The following is a 26,562-nucleotide window of genomic DNA, read 5'->3' on the forward strand; positions in this document are numbered from 1 at the left end:
ATGAATCTTGGAAGACACGAACAAGAGAAAATCCGCAGATGTTAGAAATCCAAGCAGCACACGGTGTATTGCTTGAATTTTGGAAGGTCAGGTTCTGGTACAACCTATAGAGTGGATCGCAGGGACCTTAGGAGCATTAATATGCAGGAAGTCCTAGGAGGACAAGTCCGCCGATCCCTGAAAGTGGCAACATAGGTGGATTAGATAATGAAAAGGGCATTTAGTATGCTTGCCTTCGTAGATGGAGACACTGAGATGGGATGTCATATTGCAGTTGCACGAAACATTAGTTAGACTGCGTTAGTTTTGGTTGCCACCACAGGAATGATATGGTGGCAACAGAGAGAAAGCAGAGAAGTTCACCAGGATGTTTTCTGGAATGCAGGACTGCAGATTGGCTGGGTTTATTTTCATTGGAATGTAGGAAGGTGAGGGGTGACCTTATAGTGGTTTATGCTTATAATGAGCACAGACAGGATGGATAGCCAAAATCTTTTTCCAAGGCAGGGATTCGAGAACAAGTGGGCTTAGGTTTAAGGGGGGGGGGGGAATTTAAGAGCGATCTGAGGGATATGTTTGTCTGCCCAGATGTGGTGGAAAATTTGGAATGAGCTGCCAAATTGGTGGTGGAGACAGATACATTTCCACTGTTAAATAGGTGTTGGACAGGTACTTGATGAAGGCAGGTATAAAGCAATACGTACATAAAGCCTGCAGCTGAGGTTAGCATAATCGGCATTGACAAGGTGGGATGAAAGTCCATTTCTGTGCTGTATGTTCTTTTGATTCAAGTTTTCTAACTACCTGATGATGGGGACAGCTTCCTCTAGCCTTAAACAACCATGATTGTGTGGACTTTTTATCTCGTGTCCCTTCAACCTTAATTCTTTCTGTCATTCCTGTTAAATGCAGATTAGGCCCCCTTGCCATTATTTTTTTTCTGTTTTGAGGAAGCTCCTGTCAGATGAAACACAAAACCATATAGTTGCAAGGGATCATCATTTGAATTGACAGCGATGGCATGTGCTTACTGTGTATGTAACTGTCAATTTTCAAGTGATTAAATAATATTTATGTGCTGAAATTTACTTGACTAATAAAATTCTAATGACATTTCAGAGATATTGGAGATCTGTTCTTTACTTAATTTATGTTTGAATTGATGTGCAGGATTTACATTCCTAACATGCAGGCTTATTTATTTTTATGTGTATTTAAGTATAATTTTAATTAGCTTTGTAGATAATGCCATCAGACTCTTGAACAAAAGGGGATAACTACACTCACTTGCCCATCCATTGAGGTGTTCCCACTTTAAGGACTTCTTGTTATTTATTACTATTTATTTATATTTGCATTGGCACAGTTTGTTGTTCATTGATCCTGTTATAGAATTGCTGAGTATGCCCACAAGAATATGAATTTCAGAGTTGCATCTGGTGACATATATGTACTGTGATAATAAAATGTACTTTGCATTTTGTGATATATATTGAGTTTATTACTGTTTCTGCCAAACTTTGCTGCTTTAATACTTTCGCTTTTTGGATGAAATAATCGTTGAATTCAATATAGCAAAAACTATTGCAGCCATTGGTTAAGAATTCTAGGAGTGGTGTGTCAAATATTTATTAGATCTAGGAATGGGCATCTCATAGTGATTCTGTGAAATTTGTTGCAGCTCTAGTTCATCCATTCAGGTGATTGAGAATATTTTTCATTTGAGAATATTCAAAGTTACTGAGCAAGTTGATAGGGTTGTTAAGATGGCATATGGCATATTGGCCTTCATTTATCAGGAAACGAGTTCAAGAGCCGTGATGTAAAACTCTGGTTGGATCACACTTGGAGTATTGTGTTCAGTTCTGGCACCTCATTATGGGAAGGATGTGGAAGCTTTGAAAGTGTGCTGCAAAGATTTCCCAGCATGTTGCCCTGACTGAAGAGAAATTCTCATGAGAAGAGGTTAAATGAGCTGTTCTTTTTGGAGTGAAGGAGGATGAGAGGAGGCTTGATAGAAGTGTACAAGGTGATATGAGGAAATAGATTGTGTGGACAGCCAGAGACTTTCTACCAGGGCAGAAATGGCTAATATAAGAGAGCATAATTTTAATGTAATTTGAGGAAAGTTTTCGGGGGGGGGCAGAGGGGAGTAGTGGCATCCACACCAGACTTTGAGGTAAGTGGTCTGAGGTTTGAATCCGGCCAGCTCTTTGCACGATTTCCATCTGTTCTGGATTGAGCGTCGTGCTAGCAACTCAGCCTCATTAAAAAAAACAAATGCTAAAGAAGCAGCGAGGTTGCCACCCAATGTGCCACAAGGCGCAGAGTAGAACAATAACGATGGGGAGGGGGGTGTCAGGGGTAGGTTTTATACATAGAAAGTGGTAGCTGTGTGGAGCATGCTGCCGGACTGGTGCTGGTGCTAGAGGCAGGTACGTTAGGCACATTTAAGAGATTCTTGGAGATCCACGTGGTTGAAAGAAAAATGAAGGGCTATGTGGGAGGAATGGTTAGATTGATTTTAGAGTAGGTTAAAAAGCTAGTACAACATCATGGGCTGAAGGGCCTGTATGGTTCTGTGATTAGTTTCTATAAATTTAACTACAATGTGAACAATTTGCTGCAGGACATGATATATTATAAGGAAACTATATTTTACAGCTGAGAATTTTGTTGTGCAGTAATTTTTGATGGCTTCCATATTCACAGCCTAGCTTAGTTTAGAAGCTATATATGTAATACTTTACTCACAGTGTAAAGTTCTCCCGATTCATGCTGCTCTTTAAATTGCAATAATTCACTATTGATTATCACACTGTTAATATGCCCGTGTAACTGGTTCTTAGCAGTAAACACCAAAGATGTTCTAATTAAAAAAAATGTTGCTTATTATTCTGATGTATAATATAACTGTCATCTTAAATATATAAGCAACTAGTTGGTAACTGAGAAATTAGCTAGTTAACTGAATTAGCAATCCAGAATTTTTGATTAACAATCTACGTCATGAGTTTAAATTCTTCAAGATATCTAGGAATTTAAGTTGAGATATTAAAAAGATACAGTAAAAATGAACAGGAAATTGCCAAACACATTGACATCATTTTATGAATGGAAATGTGATGTGCTTATTAAGTCTGACTTATTTATGGATTCATACCAATATAGTTGTATCATAACTGCCTTGAAAATCATCCAACAAGTCAAACAATGGTAACATATCAAAAAGATGGCTGTGTATCATACTTGACTCTGCACAAGTGATTGCAGAGGGCAAGATAGAGATGTGGCAACCATTTATTGCCCATCACATAGAGCCATAGAAAACTACATCACAGAAACAGGCCCTTCAGTCCATCTAGTCCACGCTGAACCATTTTGACTGCCTAGTCCCGTCAACAAGCACCCAGACCATAGCCCTCCATACCCCACGCATCCACGTGTATATTAGTTAGGGTGGCTAAGACTTTTGCATAGTAGTGTATTTATCAATGTGGAGCAGAGAGCAATTGTCTTAGTAATCATTATAGAATGTATCTCTGGTGCTTCCCACTCCTTCCCTTCTCCCGTCCACTTTTCGCAACCATAATTTCCCTCTCCCTGCCCCCATCCCACTCTGTCTGCAAAAAAGACCCATATCAGAATCAGTTTTTTTTAACTCACATATGTTATAAAATATGTTCTTTTTTTATGTGTGCCAGCAGTACAGTGCAATACAAAAAATTACTACAGTACTGTGCAAAATAATCTTAGGCACTCTAGCTATTCGCCTAAGACTTTTACACAGTGGTGTATGTAAAATAGAACAATTGCATCATTAATGTGAAGGAAGAGTTAATGTTAGGTGGGTGGATTTTAAATATACAATGTTCGTATTTAATTTACCTAATTCCCTTATCTCATCTGGAAAGTTCACAAGGAAAGTTAAAATCACAATGACATGAATTTTTCATTCAGAGTTACACCATAGCTTTTAAATACATGTGATTGTTATTTAATGATTCAGACTATTGAGATTCTCTGACATTTATATTGCTAACTGTAAGGAAAATGGTGTGTTCTTTCCCAATAACTGAATGCTTATATATAGCTGTGGACCTGTGATATCATTAACTTTAGAATGCGAAGGATGAAATTTTGAAATGAGGGCCCTGTATAACTTGCCTCAGTCTTCTAACCTAATTATTCCTGACATTGAATTCTCTGTGTAGACACCTTTCCCACTGCAGCACAATCATGGAAAAGACTCTTAATTTTGTAAAATTTAAAATTAAATTGCATACAAGCATACATATGAATTAAGGAGCAGAGGTTGGCCACTTGTTCCTCATGGATTTTCCATGTTTTTTTGTAATTTAATATTTTTTTAAATTTAGTATGCTGGCAATTGTTAAGATCATTGCTGATCTGACTGTAATCTCAATGCCACATTTTCACAGACCCCTAGTAATTTTTCACCTCTTGCTTATCAAGAATCTTTTAAATCTTTGCCTTCAACTATTCAAAGACTTTGCCTCTAGCATCATTTTAAGAAGGATATTCCAAAAACACTCAATCCTCTGAGAGAATAAAGATTCCCTCAATTTCTTCTTAAATGAAAAGTTCCTAGCTATTAACTTCACCCAGTTCTATGCTTTCCATCCTCAGCACATCGATGCTGTCAAGTTCCTTCTGGATATTTTGTTCTTCCTCTTCCAAACTTATCTTTTATCTCACATGATCCATTTATTCCAGGTATAGTTACGAAAATCAAAAAGAAGCTGCGGGGGGGTTGGAAATCCAAAAGGAGAGAATGCTGGAAGTACTCAGCACATAGATCTGTTTACATGGATGTAGAGTGTTTCCAGCCTTTTCCGTTTTTATATCAGTCTGGGAAACCTTCTCTGAACAGTTTCCAAAACATTTACATTCTTCCTTAAATAAACAGACCAACATGTACACGATATTCCAGATGTGGTCTCATTGAAGCCCTGTATTCTTGAAATGTAATCTTCCTACTTTTACATTCCGTACCTTAGTGCCTTTAAGCATTTTATACAAATTGTAAAAAGTTAACTTCCTAGCTCCAATCCCAATAACGCATCCCTCATTTCATTTTGACAATCAAAAAAAGACATATTTATGCCTGTTGTCCATTTCATCTTGGCCAACCAATTTCTTATGGTAATATGTAAACTCATTTCCCACAATAACTTCTGACTAGGCGTCTTAGTGAATTTCTTCTGAATACCTAAGTGCAATTCATCCATTGGATTTCATCTATCCACAACACATTTAGACATAAGAGCATAGTTAGGCCATTCAGTCCATCGAGTTTATTTTGCATTCAATATTGGCTGATTGATTATCCTTCTCAACTTTATTCTTCTGCCTTCGGCCAATAACCTTTGAAACCCTTTCTATTCAAGAACCTATCAACCTCCAATTTAAATATAACCAATGACTTGGCCTTCACTGCCATTTGTGGCAATAATTCCCCAACCTCTGGCTAAGAAATTCCTCTTCATCCCTGTTTTAATGGGACATCCTTGTACTCTGAGCCTGTGCCCCTGATCCTAGACTGCCCACTATTGGAAACATCTTCTCCAACTCCACTCTCTAAGACTTTCAATATTCGATAGGTTTCAAGAGAACCCCCATCATTCTTCTAAACTCCTGTGAGTGCAAGCCCAGAACCATCAAATGCATCTTATACATTAACCCTTCCATTCAGGGAATCATTCCCATGAAACTCCTCTGGACTGTGTCCAATGTCAGCACTTCTTTCTTCGATAAGGGGTTAAAACTGCTCACAATACTGCAAATACAATCTGACCAATATCTTATGAGCCTCAGCATTACATCCTTGCTTTTATATTATAGTCCTCTTGAAATGAATGCTAAAATTCCATTTGCCTTTCTTACCACTGACTCAGCCTGCAAGATTACCTTTAAATAATCCTGCACATGGATTCCCAAGTCCCTCTGCACCTCTGATTTATGAATTTGCTCCCTGTTTAGAAAATAACTTCTTCTACAAAGTGCATGACCATACACTTCCTACACTGTATTCCATCTGCCACTTCTTTGCCCATTCTCCTAATCTGTCTAAATGCTTCTGCATAATCTGTATCCTCACACTACCTACCCCTCCACCTGTCTTTGTTCCATCCATAAACTTGGGCACAAAGCCCGTTAATCCTGTCTTCCAGATCATTGACATAAAATGTGAAAAGAAACAACACAATGTCAACCCCTGCAGAACACCACTAGCTCAGATTCCATGTCTTCTACTTTGAGCCTATGTTCCTTAAGCAGCTGACACTTACTGTAGGTGTGGTTATCAGCATCCACAATGGGATCCCCCAGCTCCTGCATCACATAGTTACAAAACATCACCTGAGCCTGTATCATTGTTTTATTTAATTTGTTGTCATTTGGTATCTTTTTGGTTATAGAAAACAAATGTATGTTTCTAATTTTTTAAACCCTTACCTGTTTTTACCTGCTACTCACCTGTGCCCCCTTTGCTGAACCCTGTTGAACCAAAGCCTCAGAACTTGGGCTGTCCACTGGCCCACTCCAACAGTGGCTGAACCAAAATGGTCTCCTCCTCTGCTCGCCAAAGACTGTCAAGACAAAACCTCAAACGCCCCGCCCCTACACTGGTCGCACCTACAATGACTGCTTTGCTTAACTGAATTTCTTTTTGCCACTTGCCTAATAACCTGCGATATCTGAAGCCCACCGTCAAGTCAGAAAGCCCTCACTTACTTTTTATATCTTTCATTTGCTTATCTCAGATCAAGCAGCCACTCACAATATTTAAAGCCCGTCAAAACGTCCCGAGAGGCCCCCTCTCTTTTTAATTCGCTAACCTCAAAGCAAGCGATCTGAAGCCTGCTGAAAAGTCCTGAAAGGCCCCATTTACAGAATTATAAATTCCTTGCTTATTAAGTTCCATTAGACGCACTCCATTGCCAGGAGTAATCTGTTACTGTTCAGGTATGTGGTATATCCCATGGATGTTCTCCAAACACCTGCTGTTCATTAAAGTTGCAATAATAGTCAGAACCCACTGCCCATTTGTACTTCAGATGATGTCAGTTATAGGGAGCTTAAAGACTAAGAACATTGGAATCTTCACATCAGAGTCAGAGACAGGTCTGGTGAACATCCACAGGGAATCACTGAGCAACAGATGGAAACAAGGCTGGGATGAGAGAGATAGCTGGGATTGGGAAAGGAGATGCACTCCTCTGACCTTACTCCCAACTTAGGTATCGGGCTGACCCACCACTGCCTCCCTTATCCTGAATGTACATGCTCCAACAAGGATCCTTCAACTTGTGCCAGGGCCAGCTGCTCCAGAATGACTTCCTTTCATGGCTCCACCTTGTTGCACCAGAACACAACGCAGTTGGTGCTGGAGGAGGTCACCCGGCCCCTCAGCCCTGTGCCACCACTAAAACCGAAGCTGCCACCCAAGACTGTCAAAGGAGTGTGCTCTGATTGTCAGGCAGAGCACACTCCTTTTGGCCCATCCCATTGATGCTGACCATCAAATTCCCATCTGTAATAATTCCGATTACGCATATTTGTGTCATTGTGTCCTCTACCTTGGTAATCCAGGTTGTAAAATGTTGTGAAGTTATTTTTCCCCTCACCACTCCCCAGGGACTGCATTCCAAGCTTATCAGATCTTCTGGGTGAAGACAGGGCTTCTAGAAATCTTCACTGAACCTCTTAGTACTTAGCTTAAAACTGCACCCTCTGGTTCCAGTTATCTCGATTGTGAGTGGCAACTTGGATCGTGTTGGGGTAGCTGCTAGGCATCATGAAAGGGGAGGGTAAGCAGCTAGAGATCATTGTTTATGTTGATACTACTGACATTAGTGGAACGAGGGCATAAAACACTGGAGCAGAATCGGGCCATTCAGCCCATCGAGTCTGCTCTGCCATTCCATCATGACTGATTCATTATCCCTTTCAACCCCAATCTTCTTCCTGTAACCTTTGACATCCCTGCTAACCAAGAACCTATCAACCTCTGCTTCAAATATACCCAATGAGTGGATGAGGTCCTGAAATGTTTATGTTGGTAGTTGGGCAGAAGCTTAAAGAGCAGGACATATAATTTTTGGATCCTTTCCTGTGCCATGTGCTACTGAATATAAAAATTAAGAGGGTAGGCAAGATTAATGTGTTACTAAAGGGATAATGCACGAGTTGGGTTTTCATACTTAGATCACTGGGGCTATTTCTAGGGCAGGTGAGCTGCTGTTGGGGAGGGTTTAAACATATTTGCCTATGGTACGGGGTACAGAGTAATTGTCCAGTTGGTGAGATAGAGTCAATTATAAATGATAAATCCAGCAATTCCATTAGGGCCATAATAAGGCACGTGGGAGGGCTGGTGGTCTAATCTGCATTTGCTTTAATGCAAACAGCCTGACCAATTAGTCAATTGAACTTGGATTATTGATCAGCACACAGAATATGATACTATTGCAATGGCAGAAATATGGTTGAAAGAAGAGCAGGACTGGCAGCTCAGTTTTCCAGGATTTATAAGTGTCAGGTATGATGAGGAAAAGGTCGGGGGGGGGGTGGTCTCAAAATTATTGTTTTAGGAAACCACAGCAGTCCTCAGAGAGGAGACTTTGGAAGGCTGTTCTAATGAGGCCTCATAGATCAAACTTCAAGAATAGAGGTTACTTTGCTGGGTTATATCACAGATCTTGCAATGATTGGTGGGATATAGAGGAGCAGATATGTAGACAAATCTCAGAAAGGTGTAAAGGTAAGAGGGTTTGCACTTGTGAGGGTATTCAATTGAGAGGAAATTGTGTACTGTAGTTTGAAGAGATTTTTTTTGATCCAAAAGCCATACTATATCTAGGACTGTACAGGATTTGTAAAAGAGGAACCAGTTGCACATAATGCAGAATGGGACCAAAATCCTAGCGGTGAGGTGTGCTGGTGCTACTGGGAGGTTTAAATCTGAAATGGCATGGGACTGGGGCTCGGAGTAGATGTTCATGAAGCGATAAAGTTACCGAGGGAAAAACATTGGTGATTTCAATAGGCAGAGCAAGAGGCAAATACACTTGAGGGCAAACCAAAGCTAAATTGCATGTATTTTAACGCAAGGGGCCTCGTTAGTAAGGTTAACTGATATTAAAGCTTTAATTAACATGTGACTACAATATTGTTGCCATCACTGAGAAATCACTGGCAATACTGGCAAATTGTATCCTGGGGCATAGAATTTTCAGGTAAGAGAGGAGATGGCATTGTGCTGTTAGTCATGGAGTACAATACATTATTTCATCATAGAGAGAAAATATCCTTGAAGGGTCCTCAAGTGAGGCCAAAGGGGTAGAGATTAGTAACTAAAAGGGCATTGTCACTTTGCTGGGAGTGTATTGCAGATTTGCTCGCAGACAGTGAGAGATTGAGGAATAAATTTGTGGGCAAATAGCAACTTCTTCAAGACCTCCAGTAAATTGGTCAGACTTGATTTCTTTTCACAAATCCATGTTGACTTTGCCTGTTTACCTTCAACTTTTTGAAGTGCCCTGCTATAACACCTTCAATAATAGTTTCCAACATGTTCTCTAGGTCTGATGTTAAGCTAACTTCCCTGTAGTTTCCTGCTTTCAGTCTCTTTCCCTTTTTGAATAAAGAAGTTACATCTGCTACTTTTCAATCTCATGAAACCTTTCTCTAATGTAAGAATTAAGGAAATAATCCTAATTAATTGTTGTGGCAAATAAAACATACAACTTTCAAATATGTTTATTATTCCATGTGGTTGAACATGGAACCACGTGGTGGAACGTAACCCATATTCCATCTGCTTGGAATAAGACCATAAGATAGAGGAGCAGAATTGGGCCATTTGACCCAATGAGTCTGCTCTGCTATCTCATCATGGTTGATTCACTTTCCCTCTCAGCCCCAATCTCCTGCTTTCTCCCCATATCCTTTCTAATCAAGAATCTATCAACCTCTGCCTTAAACATAGCTGGTGATTTAGCCTCCACAGCCGCATGTGACAATGAATTCCACAGATTCACCTCTCTCTAGCTAAAGAAATACCTCCTCATCTCAGTTCTAAAAGGACTCCCCTCTATTCTGAGGCTATGTCTTCTGATCTTAGACTCCCCCACCTTAGGAAACATCCACTCTATTTTGGCCTTTCACCATTCAATAGGTTTCAATGAAGCCACCCGTCATTTTGAATTTCAGTAAGTAGAGCCCAGAGTCATCAAATGCTCCTCATATGACAAGCCTTTCAATTCTGGAATTGCGTTGGTGAACCTCCTTTGAAACCTCTCCAATTTGAGCACATCCTTTTCTTAGATAATGTGATTACGTTCCATGTTAAAATAACCACAACGTTGGATATTTTATTACATTAACATGGAATAAAGAAGAAAGAAGAGAAGATGGCGGCGCGACGCAGTGTGCAGCGGCCACTCCAGAATGAATATCTGTTATTTGTTAAGTAGGATGCCGTGCACAATCCTGATTTGATGGAGATGGATGTGAGAAGCATGGAGGAACATCTAGTGAAACTTCTGAAATGCCTGTTTTGCTGCCGCTGCTACTGTGCGATCCAGAATCTCTGGAGGGGAAGGCCCCGAATCCTCGGCCTTGCCTGTTGCTCGGCGGCCGGGACCGAAGTGCTCGGCAGAGATGGTGCTCGGTGTTGGAGGGTTGCGGGTGCTTCCAGGGTGCTGCATCGGCAAGTTTGCGGCGCTGGAGGTTCGTGGTAGGGACAGTTTTTCTTCCTTCTACCGTCTGCGTGAGATGATGGGGCTATCGGGACTTTGAGACTTTTTTTTTACCGTGCCCATGGTCTGCTCTTTATCAAATTACAGTATTGCTTTGCACTGTTGTAACTGTATGTTATAATTATGTGGTTCTTGTCAGTTTTAGTCTTGGTCTGTCTTGAGCTCCTGTGATATCATACCAGAGGAGCATTGTATCATTTCGTAATGCATGCATTACTAAATGACAATAAGCAAGGACTGAGTGTCCTCATAATCTAATCTAATCTAATTCACATGATTTTAATAAATCAGTAGATTATTTAAAACAATATCAAAGAAGTGGAAGGAATATTATACTTACAATGTATACTATCCACGGCTGATTTCTTGCTGGTAAGTGCACATGTAGAGATCATTGAAAACATAGATCTGGTTTCACCCAAAGAGTCTAACTCTCTGTTAGTGTCTTGACACATACTACTTAACATATACCCGAAACTCTCTTTACACAAGAAGCTTGTTAGGTGTCTGACACTGTAACCATGCATTAGCAGTAATTATAGTTTTAAGAGAATATTGAAGTGATGAAAAATTTGTCATTTCAGTGTTTCAGTTGGGGCTCTAGAGGAGGCCAGTTACTTGAGACCATCCTTGTATTTGTTTTATTATTTGAGATAATAAATTACTGCTCTGGAATGTGCCACTTGCTGTTTGTAAGTAAGCTGCTTTAATAGTCAAGTGCAAAAAAAATTATAGGTTTTATAGATTATGAACTACTGAAAATCATGTCTTCCTCTCCTGTTTTTCAGAAATTTACTATTTGCTTAAATATGTTAAATGTTAATATTTAAGCTCTGGTCCATGAATTGATTTTGTCCATCAAGTCATGCTTAAATGGCCTTTTATTTTGAATAACTCCTGAACCGGGAACCAGGTTCATTTCAATGCATTTCAAGTTTAATTGTCATATTACCATACATGAATACACATGATTACAGCCAAATGAGACAGAGTTACTCTGGGTCCAAGGTGCGAAATGCATTTCCAACAGTCACACACAGCACAAAGTACACATAGCCATATAAGATAGAAAGATACAGCCACACAATACAACAGTATGACCTCGAGCCATCCAGCACCACAGAAAATCTTCAGACGACCGCAGTAGAGATTCTTGTGTCATGTTAAATTTAACTTTCCAAGGTTGTATTCCTAAGAAAATTAATATTTTTCGATTTTGCCGTATCAGAATAAAAGAGCTAAGTATTGTAACTATAATCTTAATATGCTTTAATTATACATTTATTTAAGACACCGTCCTATGGTAAAATCAAATGCTGCTACTTGTTCATTCCCTGGTTTATTTTTATCTTGTTGGTAATGATACATCAGTGCTAGAAATTATTGAAACAAGGAAGTTCCAGTTGGGAAAGAGGTTTAGAAATTGTATTCCTAACCTTCACTTTTTAGGCATAGACTCCTGTTTCAACCTTTAGAGCTTTAAAGGAAATACTCATCTGCACAGTGATATATGCAGTTCACTTTTTCTATTCAATGAACTGGCAAATTATACTTCCATTACTTCTGGCTTTTATTTCCTTTATGTTCTTATCCTTGCACACAATACACAAGATTGAAGCAGACATCTAATGCTGTCTTTACAATTTCTGGTGTTATTGGCAATTCCATTAGCAATTTTATAAAGTGCGGTCCTTTTTATCACTTGGCTACACACATGTGAATACAGTGTTGTTATAAGCATATAAAATGGCAAGTACCAGCAAAACTTGTGAATAAAGAACCATACGTTTTGTTTTTGAATTACTTTATTTACTCATATATAGTTGAGTTGATAAAATCCAAACTTCCATTTTATTTGTTCTAGTTTTTATTTTTACATCTCGTTTACATGTTTCATATGTGTGCTCATGCCAAATTGTACAAAAGGAAAATAGAAATTTTACCTATGTTAATGCAATTATTTTTTTAAAAGGTTGCAATAATCTTGTGATTATTCAGCTAATGGTATAATGTAGCAAGACGTACAGCATTGAATGAAATTGTCAGTGATGTATCCCAGTAAGATTTTGGCATTTGGCTATCTGTTATAAAACAAAATACAGGTTGAGTACCTCTTATGGAAAATGCCTGGTACCAAAAGTATTTTGGATTTCAGATTTTTAAAATATATAATAGGATAGCTTGGGATCACCATCACTTCTGACTGAATTTATGTGCTACCATTAAGCAGTCTTTGTCTTACATTTATTCATCACGCATACTCACTTAATAGTAAGAATTAATATAATGAAAATATAATGTGCTCAGGGTAACAAAAGCAGCACAGCAGCATCGAGAGAATACCTGAATCAGCTGTTGAACAGCAACAAACAACAGCAGGTTTTCAGTCGCAACCTAAGATGTTGTATTTTGATTAAAAGGTTACAGCATAATGCGTATTTTTGCATTTTTTTAGGTTTACGTCAGGTATAAAAACAAAAAGCAATGTAGACTTGTTCTGGTGTTAGATTTTCATCAGCGATCTTGGCAAAATTATCAATGAATTTCTTTACTGCTTCGTGATCTGCAGATGCTTTAAAAATATAATGCCATGCCTTAAAATTTCTGCAACCAGCTGCTGAATATTCATAATTACCTTCAATTTTCAGTTCATTGTGATAGATCTTTGCTGATATCATGATTGATATACTGTTATGTGGTTTGTGTTCGCTCCAACACTGATGTATCAACTCTTTCAATACACGATTGAGATATTCATTTTTGACTTTATGCAGTGTTATGCATTTTTCATTAAGTTCTGTTCGTTACATATGGTAAGGTCTGTCTCAGAACTGTCTGTGGTGTTCAGACACCTGCCTGGGAACCTTCCTAGCTGCATCTGGAATTTTCCATTTGTGACATCATGTGGTGCTCAAAAAAAGTACAGATTTCAAAGGATTTTGGAATTTCGAGTAAGAAGTGTTCAACCTGTACTACTCCATGAAATGATTTTTGTTCGACGGTAAGTTGCATAGTAACCATTTTACATAAAGGTTTGCCTAACTTTGCAATTAAACAGTGATACGCTCACTCCTCCTCAAATTTGCAAAAGCAGTGGCATTCATGTAGTGTTGAAAGTTACGCTGCCAATTTTTTTTTGCTGCAAGCCATACTTTAACTTGTGCTTGGCATTGTAGAGGAACATTTCTTGGAGCAGTGTGACTGTATTTCACAACACTGGTAGGGCTGGCCAAATCTGTCAAATTAAATCTGAAGGTATTACAAGGAATCTCAGGTCATCATGATCATCCAAGATAAAATTCCTTGATTTTGATGAAAAGCTTTCTCTTAAGTTAATTTGTAAAGCTGTATTTCTGATCGGTAATCTGATAATTTCTTTGATAATGATAAAGATCATGGAAAAAGTAGAAATTGGTTACCAGGATATGGGCATTGTTCTTTCTTTTCTGTGATTGCCATAGCAGCTGGCAGACCATAGTAGCTGTATGCGTGATGCCATTACAGTTCAGGGCATCGGTGTTTGGAGTTCAGTCCCAGCATCCTCTGTAAGGGGTCTGTACATCCTTCCCGTCGAATGTATGGGTTTTGTCCAGGTACCTTGGTTTCCTTCCACAGTCCAAAGGAACGAGCTCTGGCTCCCCATCTGGCTACTTCAGCTACTCAGAGAAACAGCTATCAGAAGTACGGTAAGCATGTCCATCGGTGGAAAAAGCTGGATTACCTGCATCTGTGTCTGAACCAGCGAGGGATGAGGAACTGTTGCTCACTCTTCCTGACAGAAACAAGGCTTCAAGACACTATTTTGAGCTCGGCCATCCAGTTAGAAGGCCTATTCTCCTTTTGAGCAGACAGAAATGCTGCTAAGGAAGAGGTCTTCGTGCCTATATCAATAAGAACTAGTGTGTGAACACCTCAGTAGTAATGGCCCATTGCTTACCATGGATAGAGTTTTTAATGGTGAGTGTGGGCCCTTCTACTTGCAGAGGGAGTGCACTGCTAATGTGATTATTGCTGTTTAGACTCCCCCTGTACTTGTGCTGGGAAGGCGCTGCAAGAACTCTATGGTGCAATCTGCAACCTCAAAGCCACTCACCCTGATGGTTTCTTCATTGTTGCTGGTGACTTCAATCTTAAAAACTTGAAAACGGTCCTGCCAAAGTTCTACCAGCATGTGAACTTTGCAATCAGAGGAGATAATATTTTGGACCTGGTTTATACCAACGATCGTGGAGCCGTCAAGGCGATCCCCCACCCTCACCTCAAATACTCAGACCACATATCCATTTTGTCTTCCCCTGCAAACAGAGCAGTGATACAAGAAGTCAAACCAGTTCACAGGGAGAATGGGACCTGACCAGAGGGTACCATCTGAGTGCTGCAGGACTGCTTCAAAAGCACGGACTGGAGCACATTCAAGGAGGTAGCTACCGACCATCGTCACGTCAGCTTTGATGACTATGTGAGATCGGTGACTGGCTATATAGGAAAGTGCATTGAGGACATTACTATGATTAAACTCAACACTGCCAGGGCATACCAGAAACCATGACTAACCACAGAGGTTCAATGATACCACAGTGGTTGGCCTCATCAGAAACAATGATGAGTCGACATACTAAGAGGAGGTAGAGAAGATGTCAAATGGTGTGAGAACAACAATCTGAGTCTCAATATGGACAAGACAGAAGAGATGACTGTGTACTTCGGGAAGGCACAGGTCGATCACTCTCCATTGCACATCAATGGCTCTACCATAGAGAGAATAGACAGTTCAAGGTTCTTCAGCATGCACATTACAGACAAATAGACCCTTAGTACTCTCCTCACTAGTCAGGAAAGGACAGCAGTGTCTTCACTTTCTGACGAGGTTGAGACATGCAAGGTTCCCCGCCCCCATTCTAACAACCTTCTACAGGAGCACCATTGATGGTGTCCAATCTGGCTGCATCATTGTGTGGTACGGAAGCTACAAGGCATTAGACTACAAGACCTGACAGAGGACAGTAAAAACCTCTGAGAAGATCACTGGGGTCTCTGTTCCCCTAGCTGTGACATTTACCTGGAATGTTGCAAACAACCGGCCTGAAGTATTGTTGAGGATCCTTATCACCTATCTGCCCACAATCTCTTTAATCCACTATATCAGGAAGGAGGTACAGAAGGATCAGGATGAGGACTGCCAGACTGGGTAACAGCTTCTTCCCTCAGCCTCTGAGACTAATGACTACTCTGCCACCACTGATATCCCGTCACTAGGAAAATGAACTGTTTACTGTTTATCTGTGCTATGCATTACTACGTTAATTTTGAATTATATTTTATTTACATATTTATAGTGTGATATTTTGGTTTATGTGCTGTGTGTGATACATGTTGTGTGGACGCGCCATGGTCTGGAGGAACATTGTTTCTTTTGGTTTTATATATATATATATATATATATATATATATATATATATATATATATGTTCAGTCAGATGACAAATAAATTTCTATATCTACTGTTTGTATAATTTTATTGTCACTATTGCACTAATAATTTTACAGGATAAAAAGGTAATATCCCTAGTGAGTCAAATTCTCCCCCTTTCTCTCACCCATTCCCCATTATAGTACTCTATTTGGTCTCACTTAAAGGTTAAGCAATGGATGAATACAGAAGGCAATTGGTGCTTAATCATAGTAATGAGGAATGTTGTTTACTCTTTAATACTACATTCTTCTACAATGTATTCAATAAGTTTAATTTTTTTTCAGCCTGTCAAGGCATACGAAATAACAAACAGCTCACTGGACCAGTCATCAGTGCTTGAACCAAAAAGCAATGAAGAGGCAAGCGCATTTAAAGAAGCTTTATCATCACAGAATGTGTGTTTGGTTGAACAAATTCTGAACTCTGGTAAGGAGATGCCAGGTATTTTTGATTCATTTATTTTGGTTTTTTATACCATTTCTCTCTCTTCTGCATGCAAGATTTTTTGACTGAGTCTTGGATATTAATATTTCTAGCTTACTCTTCTACAACTGACCACAGTATTGAATTCATACTAAGAACATAAAACATTTATTCTAGAGCTATTAATATGAATTGCTTTTAAAGAGCATCTTCTACATCTCCTGAGTATATCCTGAAGTACTTCATTACTAATTATGTTATTTTAAATTATGGTCTTTTTTGTAATGTGGCAAATGTGACAATCAATGCAGCATGCTTCCAAAATAGCAATATGTTTATGCCCATCACCTCTTTATTATTTAGAGGGGTAAATTAAGGTAAGGTCAGAGCAATCTCAATAGACTGATCAAAGGAGAAATTTTGAGAGTGCAGAGCTTGTATGTTCCTGTCAGGATTAAAGGCAAAGTGAATAGGAATAAGGAACCTTGGTTCTCAAGGGATATTGCAACTCTGATAAAGAAGAAGAGAGAGTTGTATGACATGTATAGGAAACAGGGAGTAAATAAGGTGCTTGAGGAGTATAAAAAGTGCAAGAAAATACTTAAGAAAGAAATCAGGAGGGCTAAAAGAAGACATGAGGTTGCCTTGGCAGTCAAAGTGAAGGATAATCCAAAGAGCTTTTACAGGTATATTAAGAGTAAAAGGATTGTAAGGGATAAAATTGGTCCTCTTGAAGATCAGAGTGGTCGGCTATGTGCGGAACCAAAAGAAATGGGGTAGATCTTAAATGGGTTTTTTGCGTCTGTATTTACTAAGGAAACTGGCATGAAGTCTATGGAATTAAGGGAAACAAGTAGTGAGATCATGGAAACTGTACAGATCGAAAGGAGGAGGTGCTTGCTATCTTGAGGCTAATTAAAGTGAATAAATCCCCAGGACCTGACAGGGTATTCCCTCGGACCTTGAAGGAGACTAGTGTTGAAATTGCAGGGTCCCTGGCAGATATATTTAAAATGTCTGTGTCTTCGGGTGAGGTGCCGGAGGATTGGAGAGTGGCTCATGTCGTTCCGTTGTTTAAAAAAGAATCGAAAAGTAATCCGGAAAATTATAGGCTGGTAAGGCTGACGTCGGTAGTGGGTAAGTTATTGGAGGGAGTACTAAGAGACAGAATCTACAAGCATTTGGATAGACGGGCTTTTTAGGGAGAGTCAACATGGCTTTGTGCATGGTAGGTCATGTTTGACCAATCTATTGGAGTTTTTCGAGGAGGTTACCAGGAAAGTAGATGAAGGGAAGGCAGTGGATGTTGTCTACATGGACTTCAGTAAAGCCTTTGACAAGGTCCCGCATAGGAGGTTAGTTAGGAAAATTCAGTCGCGAGGTATACATGGAGAGATGGTAAATTGGATTAGACATTGGCTCAATGGAAGAAGCCAAAAAGTGGTAGTAGAGAATTGCTTCTCAGAGTGGAGCCCTGTGACTAGTGGTGTGCCACAGGGATCAGTGCTGGGTCCATTGTTATTTGTCATCTATATCAGTGATCTGGATGATAGTGTGGTAAATTGGATCAGCAAATTTGCTGATGATACAGAGATTGGAGGTGTAGTGGACAGTGAGGAAGGTTTTCAGAGCCTGCAGAGGGACTTGGACCAGCTGGAAAAATGGGCTGAAAAATGGCAGATGGAGTTTAATACAGACAAGTGTGAGGTATTGCACTTTGGAAGGACAAACCAAGGTAGAACATACAGGGTAAATGGTAAGGCACTGAGGAATGCAGTAGAACAGAGGGATCTGGGAATACAGATACAAAATTCCCTACCTGCGTCACAGGTAGATAGGGTCGTAGAGAGAGCTTTTGGTACATTGGCCTTTATTAATCAAAGTAAGAGCTGGAATGTTATGATGAGGTTGTATAAGGCATTGGTGAGGCCGAATCTGGACTATTGTGTTCAGTTTTGGTCACCAAATTACAGGAAGGATATTAATAAGATTGAAAGAGTGCAGAGAAGATTTACAAGGATTTTGCCGGGACTTGAGAAACTCAGTTACAGAGAAAGGTTGAATAGGTTAGGACTTTATTCCCTGAAGCGTAGAAGAATGAGGGGAGATTTGATAAAGGTATATAAAATTATGATGGGTATAGATAGAGTGAATGCAAGCAGGCTTTTTCCACTGAGGCAAGGGGAGAAAAAAAACAGAGGACATGGGTTAAGGGTGGGGGGAGGGAGTTTAAAGGGAACATTAGGGGGGGCTTCTTCACACAGAGAGTGGTGGGAGTATGGAATGAGCTGCCAGACAAGGTGGTAAATGCGGGTTCTTTTTTAACATTTAAGAATAAATTGGACAGATACATGGATGGGAGGTGAATGGAGGGATATGGTCCGTGTGCAGGTCGGTGGGACTAGGTAGAAAATAGTTCAGCACAGCCAAGAAGGGCCAAAAGGCCTGTTTCTGTGCTGTAGTTTTTCTATGGTTTCTATGGTTTATAATTCTGCTCCTATGTCTTATGTTCATAGAGGATAATTAATGTTTTTTTACTTTATCCAAAATAGAGAGCAGAAAGCCATGGAAGAAAGGGAAGAGGGAGGTGATGAGCAGAAAAGGAAATAAGATGAGAGAGGGAAATGGGAATGGTGAATAGTGAAGTGGAGGAGGCTGTTACCAGAAGTTTGAGAAATCAATTTTCATGTCATCAGATTGGAGGCTACCCAGGCGGAATACAAGGTATTGCTCCTCCAATCTGACTGTGGCAGAAGAGGAGGCCATGGACTGACCTGGGGGAATGGGAAGCAGAATTAAAGTGTGTGACCACTGGGAGATCCTACTTTTTCTGGCGGATGGAGCAAAGGTGCTCAGTAAAGCAGTCTCCTAATCTACGTCAGATCTCACCAATGTACAGGAGGCCACATGGGGACCACCGGATACAGTAGATGACCCCAACAAACTGTCAGGTGAAGTGTCGCCTCACCTGGAAGGATTGTTTTGGGGCCCTGAATAGTAGTGACGAAGGAGGTGTAGGGGCAACTGTAGCACTTGTTCTGCTTGCAAACTCCAGTGTTAACAGAGAATATCTGAGATGTCATGAATGTAGCTGGGTATGGATGATGGAGAGAATAGAATCAAGATTTAAAAAGTTGGAAGCTCTGGAGGATAAAGTTGGGTGCCAAGGCCTTGATTGAGGTAATTGAGGACTTCTCCACCCAAAATTCCTCTACAGATTTGACAGCTAGCAAATCCCAGTACCCAGCTTTTCCAGCTGTTGCTACTTTCTAAGTTTAAAATAATTCTACAATTTCCCTACAATTCCCATCAACATCTGTGGGATTGCAGATTATTTAAAACTCTTATCTACCATGTTATCCAAAAGGGGATTTTCAAGTGTTAATGCAAGGGAATCTTGGTTAGAAGGAGCTCTGTTACAAATCTTAGTGGGGGGTAGGATGATGGAGTGTATGGTGAAACTGTGAGATCCTGCTTCTAACAAAAGCAAGTATGATAAGTGCTTTGGAACTGTTTATTTGAGTAAACTTGCACAGACATCCAAAGCTGCTGCTATTTAGATGCTAGCAATTCCTATCAAGTCTGTTGGTTTTTCAGGGTAATGAAGTATATATAAGAGCTTGTTTTTCACTATAACCAATTTTAAACATGATGCTCTAACCGGCATCTTTTACTGCAGGTTTCGATGTGGAGATGCGTTTTAGTCTTGGGTGGACTCCTTTGATGTACGCTGCAAACATCGCTAACTTTGAGATATGTCGCTGTCTTCTCGATAGAGGTGCAAAAGCAAATTTTATGAAAGGTGATATATTTTGTTTTGGATATTGATTGTACAGCGAATCAGCTAATTTGTCTGATATAACTATTGCAGTTTGTGTAATGTGTAATAATAGAAGCCCAGATGCAGAAAGTAGAACTAATTTTTCAGCTGAAACTCAACTGATTTATGTGCGAGGAGAAAGTTACAAATATCATGACACAGTTGTTCATTAAGCAGAGTCAAGCAAAATCCAAAAAAGCTGAATTTTTGAGCATATACTGTACTTGTGTTATCACTGTGTTTGTCAACCAAAATGATGATGCACAAATATAAGTGATCAGCGAAGTAACGCTGTCTTCAAACAAGCCATGATAGAAACAGGATAATAGCCATAATAGAATCAATGAAAGACCACAGGAACAGGGCAGACACCCATTGTGCAAAAGCCAACAAACTGTACAAATACAAAAAGAAATAATAATAGCAATAAATATCGAGAATGTGAGATGGTGTCCTTGAAAGTTAGTCCATAGGTTGTGGGAACAATTTAGTGGTGGGCAAGTGAATTATCCCCCTTGGTTTGAGAGACTGATAGTTGAAAGAGTACCAACTGTTCCTGAACCTGGTAGTTTGAGTCCTGAGGCTCCTGTAACTGCCAGTGAAGGTATACTGATGTACATTTGGTTGTGCTGTTTATATTGAAATAAATCAAAACCTGCTATGTTAAAGGATTCATGGGAAACTGAGAGAAAAATGTTTTTGTGGGATCCTGCGATTAACAAAAGCTAGTGTTAACTTATTGTGTAATAAAACTTGCTTGTTTTGAATAAAGGAATTATTAGTCGTTCATTTATGAAAAGTAAATTTGACTGCAATCTGGTTATAGACCTGAATCCTTTGTTTTAATTGGATCTACTGAATTTTATTGTCAGGTACTTAATATACAAGAAGAAAGAGAAAGCTCAGGTCATTAAGTGAAATAACAATTGATGGGATACGACTTAATTCTGTTTTATCTGGCTGCTTCATGAGCCTGACAGGTGCAAAGATATAATTAAATATTTATGGTTCATTAACTCTATAAAAATGAATAAAAGGAAAGCAATAATTGTTATTGTGAAGGTGGCATGGAGAGTTGTGGTCAGAAATGTGATTCCTTTGTTACAAAATTACAATGGATGAGCTAATATCCAGAGAATTCTAAATTTTGAGAGATTGAATCCATTATGATTGACTTCAGTCACTTAGATCATAAAACTTTCATCTTTCCTGCAGTTGAAATCAAAGTGAGCAGAAAAAAAGTTTAAAATAGGGCAGTAAGGTTAATAGAACCAGTCTAAGTGAGGTACGAATATAGTAAGAACATTCATATAGGTGAATATTTTAGGTAGATTTCTTCCAGTAAAAAGGGTCGATCCTTTATCTAGAGCCATAGAAGTTTATGAAATGGATTTCTGGAGGATTAGAGGGTTGCGGATATTGTTCCTTTTTTCAAGAAAGGGAGTAGAGATAGCCCAGGAAATTATAGACCAGTGAATCTTACCTCAATGTTTGGTAAGATGATAGAGAAGATCCTGAGAGGCAGGATTTATGAACATTTGGAGAGGTATAATATGATCAGGAATAGTCAGTATGGCTTTGTCAAGGGCAGGTTATGCCTTACGAGCCTGATTGAATTTTTTGAGGATGTAACTAAAGACATTGATGAAGGAAGAGCAGTAGATTAGTGTATATGGATTTCAGCAAGGCATTTGATAAGGTACCCCATGCAAGGCTTATTGAGAAAGTAAGGAGGCATGGGATCCAAGGGAACATTGCTTTGTGGATCCAGAACTGGCTTGCCCACAGAAGGCAAAGAGTGGTTGTAGACAGGTCATATTCTGCATGGAGGTCAGTCATCAGTAGAGTGCCTCAGGGATCTGTTCTGGGACCCTTACTTTTTTTCGTGATTTATTTTTTATTGAATTTCACATTAAACAAACATTTCCACAAGATGTATTTGAGACACTGTACATATATATCATATAATCATATTTGTCACAAATCTCCACATAATACACTTATAGAAAGGAAAGGAAAGAAAGAACAATCGAAAGAAGAAAACTATGTACAGAGTAGGGAGTGATTTTTTTTTACAACATATTCATTGACTTGTGAGAATAAAATCAGGCCTATGAGGTGTATGTAGTTAAACCATTTTTTCCAGTATGAATAAAATTGTTCCAACTTATGATTGACAGATGTTGTTATCTTTGCCATTTTGTAAATGTTCATTGTAATTTCCATCCATACGTTTAAAGTTGGGCACTCCTGTAATAACCATTTCCTGGTAAGGATCTTTTTACCAGCCACCAGCAGTACATTCATTAAATATTTATCTCTTTTCAGCCATTCTTGAGGTATATACCCAAAATATATGGTCTTACTGTCTAAAGTTATTTCACATTTAAAGATGTCTTGTAGGGCATTATGTATCCCACGCCAATACCCTTTGATAACGAGGCATTCCCAGAAAATATGATAATGGTTTGCATTCTGATTTCCACAATTTCTCCAGCAAACAAGGGGTTTACTATCATAATGGGATTTCTGAGAGGGTGTAATAAAATATCTTATCAAGTTTTTCCACCCGAACTTGGTCCATTTCTGTGAACCGGTACACTTCCATTGATTCCTCCATATTATTGTCCAGTCTTCCTCAGATATTATTATTTCTCCTTCCTTCTCCCATGTTGTTTTAATGTATGAAGTTGAATGTGTTTTAAGATTTAACAAACCTTTATACACGCTTGAAATTATTCTACTACCATTGTCTGAATTACATGCTTTTCTAAATAGCTCTATCAGACATGTACTTGCCTTGGTTACATTTTCAACCGTCCTATTAACATATTGTCGCATCTGTAAATACCGGTAAAAGTCTTGTTTTTCTAGTAAGTGTTTCTCTTTGAGCATTTCAAAACTGAACTGTGTTCCTTCTTTCACTATATTGCAAATAGCTGTTATTCCTTTAGCTGTCCAGTCCTCAGATCTAGCATCCAGTTTATTCGGCGTAAAATCAGAGTCATATGCACACCATTTAAGAATTGCAATGTCTCTCTCTAGTTTATATTCTTTTATAACAGTTTTCCATATTTTAAGAGTCCATTTCATCCATGGGTTATCGATATTATTTATGTAACTTTGTAGGTTGTTATCAGCCAAAATTGCCTGTATGGGGATGGAAAGTATCCTCTCCTGAATGTTTTTCCATTGACAGTCATATGATGGGTTGTGGGCCCCTTACTCTTCATGATTTTTATAAATGACCTGGATGAGGAAGTGGAGGGATGGGTTCCTAAGTTTGCTGATGACACAAAGTTTGGAGGTGTTGTGGATAGTGTGGAGGACTGTCAGAGGTTACAGCGGGACATTGATGGGAAGCAAAACTGGGCTGGGCTGAGAAGTGGCAGATGGAATTCAGCCCGTTAAGTGTGAAGTGGTTCATTTTGGTAGTTCAAATATGATGGCAGAATATAGTATTAATGGTAAGACTCTTGGCAGTGTGGAGGATCAGAGGAATCTTGGGGTCTGAGTCCATAGTGCACTCAAAGCAGCTGCGCAGGTTGACTCTGTGGTTAAGAAGGTGTACGGTGTATTGGCCTTCATCAATTGTAGAATTGAATTTAGGAGCCGAGAGGTAATGTTGCAGCTATATAGGACCCTGGTCAGACCCCACTTGGAGTACTGTGCTCAGTTCGGTCGCCTCACTACAGGAAGGATGTGGAAGCCATAGAATGGGTGCAGAGGAGATTTACAAGGATGTTGCCTGGGTTGGGGAGCATGCCTTATGAGAAATGGTTGAGTGAACTCAGCCTTTTCTCCTTGGAGCAACAGAGGATGAGGGGTGACCTGATAGAGGTGTATAAGATGATGAGAGGCATTGATCATGTGGATAGTCAGAGACTTTTTCCCCAGGGATGAAATGGTTGCCACAAGAGGACGCAGGTTTAAGGTGCGGGGGAGTAGGTACAGAGGAGATGTCAGGGGTAAATTTTTTACTCAGAGAGTGGTGAGTGCATGGAATGGGCTGCCAGCAACGGTGGTGGAGGCGGATACAATAGGGTCTTTTAAGAGACTTTTGGATAGGTACATGGAGCTTAGAAAAATAGAGGACTATGGGTAAGCCTAGTAATTTCTAAGGTAGGGACATGTTCGGCACAACTTTGTGGGCCGTAGGGCCTGTATTGTGCTGTAGGTTTTCTATGTTTCTATGAATTTGACTTTTGATTATTTTGATGATATTAGATATTATATTGGGTTAATTTAATGCAGGGGAATGTGTTATACTATCTTCACACTGTCCAGCATTTCAGACAGACCATTTCAGAGAGTTCCTAAAATAGTGCCTAAGAGATCATTACGGCTCTCTTACTTCAAAATGCTCCCGCACCATGAGGCCAATGTAATAGTTTTCATTTCACACAGCTATGGTTCATCATTTTAGACCCATTTTTAAGCACAGGTGAAAATACTTGAAAGCTCTGGTTTGAAGGACCTGGTCCCCTATTCCTGTTCCGACGTTTTGTGTATCCATTTGATCTTGATTAGACTTTACTTCAAATTCCAAGAATAAGAATCGCTTGATGGTATTAGAACAAATATTTCTGATTGCATTTCTACTTAGAATTGTCAGTGTTTACATATTTAAACTTTGGTAACTCTCAGACATCCAGCCCATGCTGTTGTGTGAATGAAGTCACTGAAAAAAAGTAGTGGTAGATAAGAAGCTGCCTCTCTATTCGACAAAGTGAGACCCTTTCGGTGGAAGTCTGCTTTGCCCAGCTCTACACAACACTTTATGTGCTAAAGATAAAAAAAAACACTCAGGACAATTCAAACAAGTCCATTTTTACAATCACAAACACAAGGAAATCTGCAGATATTGGAATTTCAAGCAACACACATAAAAGTTGCTGGTGAACCATATAACCATATAACAATTACAGCACGGAAATAGGCCATCTCGGCCCTTCTAGTCCATGCCGAACTCTTACCCTATCCTATTCCCAGCGACCTGCACTCAGCCCATAACCCTCCATTCCTTTCCTGTCCATATATCTATCCAATTTAACTTTAAACGACAACATAGAACCTGCCTCAACCACTTCTGCTGGAAGTTTATTCCACACAGCTACCACTCTCTGAGTAAAGAAGATCCCCCTCATGTTACCCCTAAACTTTTGTCCTCTTATTCTCAACTCATGCCCTCTTGTTTGAATCTTCCCCACTCTCAATGGAAAAAGTCTAACCACGTCAACTCTATCAATCCCCCTCATAATTTTAAATACCTCTATCGAGTCTCCCCTCAACCTTCTACGCTCCAAAGAATAAAGACCTAACTTGTTCAACCTTTCTCTGTAACCTAGGAGATGAAACCCAGGCAACATTTTAGTAAATCTCCTCTGTACTTTCAATTTTATTGATATCCTTCCTATAATTTGGTGACCAGAACTGTACACAATACTCCAGATTTGGCCTTACCAATGCCTTATACAAATTCAACATTACATCCCAACTCCTATACTCAATGCTCTGATTAATAAAGGCCATCAAACCAAAAGCTTTCTTCACCACCCTATCCACATGAGATTCCATCTTGAGGGAACTATGCACCATTATTCCTAGATCCCTCTGTTCTAAAGCATTCTTTAATGCCCTACCATTTACCATGTATGTCCTATTTTGATTAGTTCTTCCAAAATGTAGCACCTCACATTTTTCAGCATTAAACTCGGTCTGCCATCTTTCAGCCCACTCTTCTAAATGTCCTAAATCTCTCTGCAAGTTTTGAAAACCTACCTCATCATCCACACACCACCTATCTTAGTATCATCTGCATACTTACTAATCCAATTTACCACCTCATCATCTAGATCATTAATATATATTACAAACAACATTGGACCCAGTACAGATGCTTGAGGCACACCACTACACACCGTCCTCCAATCTGACACACAGTTATCCACCACATTACACTACATTTTGAACGCAGCAGGCCAGGCAGCATCTCTAGGAAGAGGTACAGTCGACATTTCAGGCCGACTTTACAATGTTTCCTTTGAACTACACACCCCTTT

The 26,562-nt window shown here is 39.5% G+C and overlaps 1 protein-coding gene across 2 annotated transcripts in view; it reads left to right on the forward strand.

The window, feature by feature from the left end:
- asz1 (ankyrin repeat, SAM and basic leucine zipper domain containing 1) overlaps positions 1 to 26,562 on the forward strand; it is an 89,084-nt gene that overhangs the window by 12,485 nt on the left and 50,037 nt on the right. The window contains exons 1-3 of one of the 2 annotated variants that reach the window (XM_063059627.1): positions 11,885 to 11,966; positions 16,542 to 16,683; positions 20,360 to 20,482. In XM_063059627.1, coding sequence (XP_062915697.1) covers positions 20,374 to 20,482 — 109 coding nt within the window. In that variant the 5' untranslated portion in view covers positions 11,885 to 11,966; positions 16,542 to 16,683; positions 20,360 to 20,373. Of the gene's footprint in view, positions 1 to 11,884; positions 11,967 to 16,541; positions 16,684 to 20,359; positions 20,483 to 26,562 lie in introns of those variants that run through there. The other variant, XM_063059626.1, reaches the window with a different exon arrangement.

This window comes from Mobula hypostoma, chromosome 9 (assembly GCF_963921235.1).
Source record: "Mobula hypostoma chromosome 9, sMobHyp1.1, whole genome shotgun sequence".
NCBI lineage: Eukaryota > Metazoa > Chordata > Chondrichthyes > Myliobatiformes > Myliobatidae > Mobula > Mobula hypostoma.